This window comes from Thunnus maccoyii, chromosome 4, assembly GCF_910596095.1.
Source record: "Thunnus maccoyii chromosome 4, fThuMac1.1, whole genome shotgun sequence".
Lineage (NCBI taxonomy): Eukaryota > Metazoa > Chordata > Actinopteri > Scombriformes > Scombridae > Thunnus > Thunnus maccoyii.
This window is the reverse complement of record NC_056536.1, coordinates 3,435,101-3,445,054: the sequence shown is the minus strand read 5'-3', so window position 1 is coordinate 3,445,054 and position 9,954 is coordinate 3,435,101. Positions and strand designations below refer to the sequence as shown.

General features: G+C 37.9%; 1 protein-coding gene across 1 annotated transcript; it reads left to right on the top strand.

Moving 5' to 3' along the window:
• The first annotated feature begins 1,441 nt into the window (after positions 1-1,441).
• LOC121895054 lies at positions 1,442-7,432 on the top strand. Its single transcript, XM_042407873.1, has 5 exons — positions 1,442-1,609; positions 4,400-4,499; positions 5,407-5,571; positions 6,419-6,550; positions 7,040-7,432. The coding sequence occupies exons 2-5, from the start codon at positions 4,400-4,402 to the stop codon at positions 7,171-7,173; spliced, it is 531 nt and encodes a 176-aa protein (XP_042263807.1). The 5' UTR covers positions 1,442-1,609; the 3' UTR covers positions 7,174-7,432.
• The last annotated feature ends 2,522 nt before the right edge of the window (positions 7,433-9,954 follow it).

The following is a 9,954-nucleotide window of genomic DNA, read 5'->3' as shown; positions in this document are numbered from 1 at the left end:
AGTAGTTTAACTTTTTTCTGAGATGAAAATACACCAACCATCATTTTTAGAGAGATGCTGATTAAACTTAATGCTTACTTTGGAGGCTATAGTTTGAGGTGCTGTTGAATTGCAGTACTAGGAACTTTTTCTAATATTTTGCCCACCCCATTATTATCAATGAGAATAGACTGCATTAGTTTAGTATAACTAGCTGTCAGATAAGTGTAGTGGAGTGATATAGTATAATGAAAAGTACAATGGAAATCTCAAAGTACAGTACAGCAGAACTGTAAAACATACTTTATCTGCTTAGATGCAGCATAAAAAACATAAATGAGATGATAATTTACAAGCATTTGTCTGTCTTTGCCAGATAAAATTGTTATTCTGAATGTACTTTGGCCTCTGTTGGAGGAGGGGAAGCAGGTGAATATGCAGATTTGAACGCAGGCAGTGTTAGTGAGCAGTAGCACATATTTTTAAGGTTATATAAGTGTTGAATAGTGACACAAAAGGGTGACAAAGCGGCTGCAGTCTGCTACATTCCCCTCTACATATTGAATAGTACAAGCTGAATACTGAGAACTAATTTTAAGTGGAAAACCAGATCGCACACCTGCTACTTGTATGACAGCATAAAGTTCTATTAATATTTAGAAAAGTCACAAAAACAACATAATAACGAGTCAAAGAACATTTGTTTGAGCTTGCTTTGTGTCATGTCTACAGAGTTATGGGATTTAAGTTTAAGAGTGTATGAAAGCTCAAACTAAACGAGTACTATTAATAGGAGTTTTTTTTCTCCCAACAATTATAACTGAAAAATGTATTTTTATTCTAAACATTTTAATTCTTTCCAATGAGTGTTTTGGGAAGCTTTCACAAACAGTCAACCAGTATGGGGTTACTGTGAACAAGTGTGTCCTTATCCGACCCCTGGAACTCTCCTCCCTTTCTCCTCCTCTCTCTGCTGTGCTGCTGATGACCATTGGCTGCCTTGTGCACCACATATCACCCACAGGCAGTCAGCTCCTGGGCTAAGGGACAACAGTGGCCTTGGGCCAACCTGCAATTGTGGAAGCTTTAGTGAGGATAAAATGTGGCAACTTATCTCTAGTTGTGTCTCTGTCATTTCCACAAACCTTCGTCTCACCACACACACGCACACTCCCCCATTTCCTGCCTACTGTAAAATATAGTCCTCTCCTCGCCCTAATGTAACCTCACCTAAAGTGACCCTGACATATCTGCTCTATCTGAACAGTACAGCTTCAAAAAGAGCATGGAGAAGAATGAGGAGAAGGGTGAAAGGAAGGGAAAAAAGTACCTTCTTTCCGATCTGCAGCTAAACTTAACCCAGTCTCTCTAACTCTGCCAGTCCTATCACATGCTTTGCTAGATTGTTTACTTGCACTGGTTTGGTCTATATCCCTTCTGAGCTCCCTCCCTCTCTCTCTTTCTCCCATCCAGCTTTCCTCTCCCGCCCACTAGTTGGTTCCTGCTTAGTGTTTGGTGTTAAGAGCAGAGACGAAACCAGAAAGAAGGTCTCAACAGCCCTTTTCTCTCAAGATTTGGTCTTTTGCTGTTGCAACTTCTAATCCTGCAGTTTCACTCTCTTAGGACAACCGTGAGTATCTGTCTTCGCCGAATCAGACTATATTGGTGTTTGGCAAAAAGTAGTTGAGGAGCTGACGGAGGGATAGACCCCCCCCCGATTAACCCACACAGCTAGGGAGAGTGGCGGACGTGCAGAAAAGACAGTTAACCATAACACAGATCGAGCAGAGAGATTTCTATCTCTGTGTAAATGTTTTCATCCGCAGCAGTTATGTTAGTATGGGAAGCTAAAAAATGCTTGTGAGACATAATGAAGTACGTCAAACCTGATAGTTCTACAGTATATTTACAGCGGAATAAAAAGAATGATAGAGTAGTCTTTACTCATATATTGCCATGCAATTTTCATCCTTCTGCAGGAATAAAACAATTTTCATCACCCTGCGGGAAAAAAAAATTAAAGCACGTAACATTAAGGCTGAATGATATTCCTTGTCATAAATATTGCACTTTCCATTACCTTTTCTTATGCAAAAAAATGGTTCAGAGCAAAGTCTAAGTGTTTCAAAGTAGGTCACTTTTTTTTTTTTTTTTTTAAAGTGGAATTAATAAAAAAGTTTAAATGTTTCTGTTTGCTTCTGACCCTCTTGGAAGGTCAGCTCGGACTCTTAATTTGTCAAACTGCCAATCTCCGCCATTTTCACTCGCTGTGTGTGTGTGTGTGTGTGTGTGTGTGTGTGTGTGTGTGTGTGTGTGTAATAAGCCACAGAGCGACAGGTAAAAGGACAAACACAAAAGCAATATGAGACAAACTCAATCTTCAAACATACCTTAAACATTATTCCTCACTTCTTAAAAACTTAAAGCAGAACAACTCTTTCCAAAACCAGTGCCAGCTTAATGCAGCGTTGTACCTGTTAATTCTCAAATCCATCTGGTACTTAAACCCAGGATACATTTTTGCTTTTATACCTAAATATGCTTCATTTTACTGTAATACCAATATCACAAAGACCGAGAATCTGTCTGTGTCCCTGCAAAAAATCACCTGGTAACTATTACTGTGACCTCAAAGTGATCTTAATTTCATCTATAATGGAGCTACATCAGCTTAATTTTTATATTTTTTGAAGGATTTGTTTTATATTCATACTTAAATTTTATTGTAGTGTCCTCATTTTCATTTTATGTTGCACTGCAGCATATTTAATAGTAGAAGATAATGAGGCGGCCAGACTGGCAAGAACGGATTTGGCATTGATCCAGGCCACCTTCATAAAACTAAGCATAAAGAGATCTTTTGATTCACTGTTGTGAATAACAACAAACACAGACATAATATGTCAACTGTTTTCTTTTAAAAGAGCATCAATGTCCAATTAAAGGGCCAGTGTGTAGGATTTAGTGGCATCTAGTGGTGAGGTTGCAGATTGCAACCAACTGAATGGTCCTCCCCTCCCCTCCAAACATATAGGAGAACTACGGTGGCCACAAAAATCACAAAAGGCTCTCTCTAGAGCCACTGTTTGGTTTGTCCGTTCTGGGCTACTGTAGAAACATGGCGGTGCAACATGGCACCCGCTGTGGAAGAGGACCCACTCCCCATGTAGATAAAAAGGGCTCATTCTAAGGTAACAAAAACACAACAATTCTTATTTTCAGGTGATTATACACTAATTTAAACATACTTATTAATATTATATTCCATTTCTGCGAAGCCCATTTCTACACACTGCACCTTTAAATTTTCAGACTAGTGCCAAATAAAACATAATGTGCAATAGATACTTACAGGTGAACAGCTATACGTCAATGAAGTGTGCGCATATTTGTGTGTGTAGATTTTTTCAACAATGGATCAATGTCATATTTCTTGACTTGAATTGTTAGTGTGTACTGCTGCCTTTAAGTGCTGTTATGTGAGTGTTAAACACTACTGCTGTGCACTGGAGTGTGTTTGTCCTGCTAAACAAAACAATTTACTTTGTAACAAAATAATACTGCCTGTGGGCTTCGCATTTACTGACTAAAGTTAGTAGCTGTACAAGTTAGCAAAACTATAAGTCAAACAGACAGCTGGAAGCAAAAAATAGTTAGAACAATACAGTCTATAGGTACTTTACACTGATTGGGCATTTGCATTCAAAATAAGCCCCCTAAATTGTACATATATATTACAACTATTTCCAAAGTGGTCTCATTGTTCCCAGTAAATTAGTGTTGATATTAATTTTATTTTTGTTTCAGTACCTACAGTTGAGTGCCATGGAAGAATGTACAAGCTACAATTTAATAATTTAAATATATGTTACAGCCTTTGAAGGCAGCATAGTGGCAGCAGCTGACATTAATTACTTAATTAGTCCAAATAATCGTTAATAACTTCCAAAAAGGATGCAGATTTTCTGCTAAAATATACAAAAAAGAAAGAAAGAAAGAAAGAAAGAAAGAAAGAAAGAACTATCAACCCCTGTCAAGGAATTTGCCCCAACAACACAGGCAGGTTTATTTGTCTTAAATTTTTTTTATCCTTTGAGAAATCTTTAACGCCATATCCAGTAATCATTAAAAGTGGGTCACAGCTTTTTGGCTCGAGGCTTGGGAATTATATGCAGCCCTGGTTGTTTTTTCCGTCCATCTTTGATAGCAGTAAACATTTTTAGTAGGTGGGCCCACCGGTATTTATATGTCCATGTTTTTTTGTGTTTCTTGTTTATACTACATTAAATGACTCATGGCTAATTGTGCTAATTAGAACCAGTTTTCCATGGTTACCAAGTATTACACAGAGAAATGTCTGGTTGTTTTTTTTTAAATATGTCATAAAGTTACATTTCTGTGACCGTTTGCTTGTTCACAGATGCTCCGTTTGACTGCAGGACGCGTGAGAAGCCTCCTGGCCGGGCGCGCGACAGCCGCCTTCTCCACCAGCAGCGCGAGGATGGCGAGCCACGATCACGGTGCCATGGCATTAAAGTGTTTTTCATATGCGCCATTTCTCTGACATGCATACGTTCCTCATGTAGGACAGTCGTTCTTTACTCAAGAAACTCTGAAAGAAATAAATAGTATAGTAGTAGCAGTAGCAGCAGTAGTAGCAGTAGCAGCAGCAGTAGTAGTAGTAGTAGTAGTAGTAGTAGTATAGTAGAGGCCAACTGCCCCTCTGCAGGTGTTTCACCAAATTCTGCGACCCATCGGATTCTGTGACCCAACAAGAATTTCGGCTAAATTGCAACCGCTGAAGTTTTTAATCATAGACCTTATCAGAAACTTGGTTTTGACCGCAGCTGTTACCAAAGCTGGTGCCTCCATAGTTTTTAGATATTTTGATAGCTGTAAAGAAGAGATGACCAAATACAGGGTCACGAATTTCAACGTCACTACGTGTATACGAACTACACTTGTGACTACCTGGTCGACCCTTATTGGTATTTTTCATAGGTTATATCCTCTAATGTCACAGAATCTGGTGAGTTACAGATTTTGGTGTAACGCCTGTACATATTTTCCAAAATGCTTTCCTGAATCTCGCTTATGTGGACAGTTTCTATATTTAGTACAAACACCGAAAATACTGCAAAGCACAGTACATTAGTTTTTTGTCCAGGAAAAGGTCTCTGTCCATAGAGAACTTGAACCAGCAGATGGCGCTGCTGTGTCATCATGAGAAGACATTTACTCATTTTTGCGGTTGCAGCAGTTCACTTCATTTTTTTGAAAGGGTTTGTTGCCTTTTCATTCTGATGTATGAACATGGTATTTGACCATAATTATAATGAGATTAAACAAATCGTTTCACTCCAGAAGTGTCAGGTGGAAATATAGCCTGTGTTCTCAGTCTTTAACCTTGCTGTCTCTGTCCCCCAGAGGTGGCAGAGTCAGTGGACATGTCTAAGCCATTGTACTGGGACCGTCTGGATACACCTCTGCCTGACAGACCCTACAAAGAAGACCTGACCGCTGCTGACAAGAGCCTGAAACAGAAGGAGAAGGGACCCTGGGGCCAGCTTACTAAAGAGGAGAAGATTGCCTGTAGGTTGAGCTATCCCACGAGCTGCTGAGGTGGCACAAAATAATGCCAAAAACACACATTAGTCATTTAGGATTAATTTTTTGTGCTCAATATCCAGACAAGATCATAATTCATGATAAAGAATTTTATATAATCTAATACATTACATGTAATTTGATCTTGTACAATGTGGTTATGGGGATGTTGACAGCTTCCACTGAGGTAAAATTATGCTTGGCATTAATATTTTTGGACAACACACCAGAGGGAGTAATAGTGCACCTATTATGAATGCTGTGTTTAAACTGTATCACGTCCTCTGTTTCATTCAATATGTTAGTGGTTATGCATGCAGGAATTAAGGAATATCACTGCCACTATACATAAAATAGAGAAAGGAGTTTCATTTTTCATTAAAGGACTGGTTCACAATTTTTCAAGTTTGTCTTAAAACAACAGTCAGGTGCCCAAATGAACATTGAAACATGATTTTCTTGTCATAGTCATTCCTCCTGTTCACACTGACCAATAGATGATCCCTTCATAATGCACTTACAATGTAAGTGATGGGGTCCAACATCCACAAGCCTCCTTCCTTGCAGAAATGTATTTAAAGTTTATCTGAAGCTAATATGAAGCTTCAGCCGTACAAATGAGTCAAATCAAGTCAATGTCTTTCAATGTTACAGTCTTTTAAGTCCCTCTTTTTTCTTATATACTTCCACCGCAGCTCAACAAGGAAAGACTGTCTGAGGAAACACAAAGAGAGAAACCTCTTTCAGTGTTCATATGGGCACCTGACTGTTAAGACAGGTACACGTCTCACCCATCTCTCCTGTCCTTCACTCTTTATCTCTAAACCTGCAGTGTATCGGCTAATGTTCTGCCAGACCTACTCAGAGATGAAGCAGCCGTCGTCAGAGTGGAAGACTGTCTTTGGGGGTATCTTCATCTTTTTGGGGTTTACCGGCCTGGTGGTCTGGTGGCAGGCGCTCTATGGTGAGTCTGCCTTTGTACTCTTTATGCTTGAATCCATCACTGGGAAGTTTTCTACAAACTTGGGGAAATCCCTCACAGGTATTTTTTGAGTCATGTTTGGCTGTTTATGGAGCTGAAAGTGGCTACAAAGAATCTCAACATCACAAAATTTGTGCCACTGTCTCTTATTTGGAACAGGCCTTTTTTCACAGCAGACATTTTGACTTGTCATAGCAGAAAAAGCACAGCTGTAACTAATCACATTAATGATGGCTCTGTTCTTTTTAAGTGTACTGGTAAAGCCATACCAGTTAGCTAGCATGCACAGTACTAGAGCCCTGGAACTGGCTGATCTAAATGGATTGCAGGTTTTATTGATGTTATGAGTCACATACTTTAATTTTCTTTGTGGAGCATCATAATAATGTACAGACATGCTTTTCTATATTGATTGCACCACAGAGTTCTTTGACATGCTATGTATCTCTCCTTGTTCCTTCTTTGCTCTAGTCTATCCTCCGCGTCCCAGGACCTTTGATGACGAGTGGAAAGCCAAACAGCTAAAGAGGATGTTGGACATGAGGGTCAACCCCATCGAGGGCTTTTCCGCCAAGTGGGATTATGAGAAGGGCCAGTGGAAGTAAAGAGACTGTGGCTGAAGCGGTACAGAGGTTGGACCGGTCACCTCAGAGCTGTGCAGCTACTGTTGAAGTAGAACTGAATTTGAATGTTGTATTATCAATGTCAAAACCACTACAAAGATTGAGTTCCACTGTCAGCAACTGTGCTCTGTGCCACCTCTGACTTGGTCAGTAGCCTCTTGTCCAATCACTGCAGCCTTCTGTCATGGTGATAACTGTGTCAGTCCTGTTGTAACCACATATTAATAAAGTTTTGCTTATGTCTCTGTTTTCACTTTTATTATGCGGAGTACGCTCTGCTCAGCTGCCATACTGTTTACTGAATTTTTTTTTTTTTAATCATCATTAAATCAAAGCTGAGCATGTGACCATGACGTCATTACATTTCCCTAGTGCTGTAAAATGACTAAATACATTTATTCAAGTACAATTGTGATGTACTTGTACTTTACTTAAATATTTCCATTTTACGCTACTTTTACTCCATTATATTTCAGAGGGAAAAATTGTATTTAATAGTCCAAAACATTTATCTGACAGCTATGGTGTAGTACTGAGTACTTTTGTTTTTGATACTTTTAAGTACATTTTGCTGACAATAATTCTGTACTTTTACTAAAGTAAGATTCTGAATGCAGGAATTTTGCTTGTAATGGAGTATTTCATAGATTGTTGTATTGCTACTTTTACTTCAGTAAAGGATCCAAATACTTCTTCTACCACTGTATTACACCAGCCACAGTGCTGGAAAGTGCATATAAAAAACATCCACATAAGCACACGGTGAAAAAACATGACAAATAGTAAATGAAAACATTGTAATGGTATTAATTCATAATTATAAAAGTAAACCAAAGAGCAACTAGTTTTGAATAATAACAGGTTTTGAATTTAATGTGTGATGGTAAATTATTATGGTTAATTATATTTAAACAGAATGCTTTTTTACCCATTATATGGCTGTAAAAACATCTTAAATGCATTAAAAATTAATTCATTTAAAGATTAATATAAACCAATGAAATTGTCCTCTGGCATTTGAAGACAGTCAATAGCCTCATACATACATAGATATCAATGATGATATAAATGATGGGTATGAAATGGACATTTAAAAGTAAATTGACAAAGTATTGTAAATAACATTTGAAGATCCCTTCATAATGCACTTACAGTGTAAGTGATGTGGGACAAAAGCCACAGTCCTCCTTCTGTGCAGACAAACAAAAATTTATCTGAAACTAATATGAAGCTTCAGCTTCCCAAATGAGTCAAATCAAGTAGATATCTTTCAGTGTTACAGTCTTTTTAGTGCCAAAGTCCCTCTTTTTGTGACTATACTTCCACCACAGCTCAACAGGAAAACACTGTCGGAGGAGACACAAAGAGGGAATTTGATGCTAAAAAGACTGTAAATGTGTCAGATATCAATTTGATCAGTGGATATCCTTGAGAAGAAAAACATATTTTTGAGTGGAGGGGGACTTGAACTTTTAATTCCCATTTCCTCTCATCAGTTGAGCACAAAATTAACTTTCTTCTGGCTGATTTCAGCTTCTGGAAATGCCTTTAATATTTAAGTAATGTCTTAATGGGCAACTCTTCATGCATGCGTGCCATCCAAGACTTTGAAAAAGACAAGACAGACTCAATACATCTTCCAACATGGGCTTTATTAGGTTCAGTGTAATTTTAAATGTACAATGGCATTCTAAGACATACAAACAGACCATTGAATTTGGCTGTGATCTTTAATTCTGAATTCCAACAAAAACGCACCAGAGACCTAACTTTTTGAAAATATCCTCTTGATTTGTTTGCATTTTCTTGTCTAGTAGCAGTCCAATAATCCTAAAAAAACAAAACAAAACACAACGAATGACAATGCACATCAATAAAAAGATGGAATTTAAGGCCATTTGAAGGGGCACAATTATGCTTTTTACACCAAATATAAATAATGTTTAAAAGCCATCAGTTCTATTTTTCTTAAATATGTTACTAAGCTAATGCGCTATTCTAATCAGTTTAAATAACTAGCATATATATATACATATATATATACACATATACACACACACACATATATATATGTATATATATATATATATATATATATATACATACATATACACACACACACACACATATATATATGTATATATATATATATGTATATAGGTATAGGATCGTGCCAATGCTATCACACTTCCTTCATTTGTGCCTCCTTCAAGAAACATTTTTACTAAACAGAAATTCTCTCTCTCTCTCTCTCTCTCTCTCTCTCTCTCTCACGCACACACACTCACACACACACACACACACACACACACACACACACACACACACTCACATATGTGTGGGAAGGGGACTTTCAGTTTCAGTGAGGGCCCGGCAGCTTCTTGGTGGGGGCATACACTAGAAAAATATATATATACTGTACTGGAATGTACGACAGAAGACCTTGGCTAAGAAGATGCTGAAGACACAAGCATTAAGAGGATGATATTCATGAATAGTCATTGCAGTCTTTTTTTATTTGGTGAAATATATGTTCCAAGGATGACAATGAGGACTTTAGAAAGAGAAATCCATGTATGTAAATGTCTGCAAACATACATGATTATATGAACTGTGAGGATGGAAAGAAGCAAAAATCAACACTGATGAAAAGAGATGAGTCCTGCTTTGAAGATGGAGGCACAGCTGGCAGCTGGACCCTCTGACTTACAATGCAGTGATGGATGTTTCACGCGTAAATCCAGATTTTTTTTTCTTTTTATA

Bases quoted from the DNA above. Each gene is read 5' to 3' on its own strand.
- LOC121895054 (XM_042407873.1), top strand. From the start codon at position 4,400: ATGCTCCGTTTGACTGCAGGACGCGTGAGAAGCCTCCTGGCCGGGCGC. The intron at 4,500-5,406 runs GTGCCATGGCAT...TCTGTCCCCCAG, and splicing joins GATGGCGAGCCACGATCACG to AGGTGGCAGAGTCAGTGGAC. The intron at 5,572-6,418 runs GTAGGTTGAGCT...CTAAACCTGCAG, and splicing joins TAAAGAGGAGAAGATTGCCT to TGTATCGGCTAATGTTCTGC.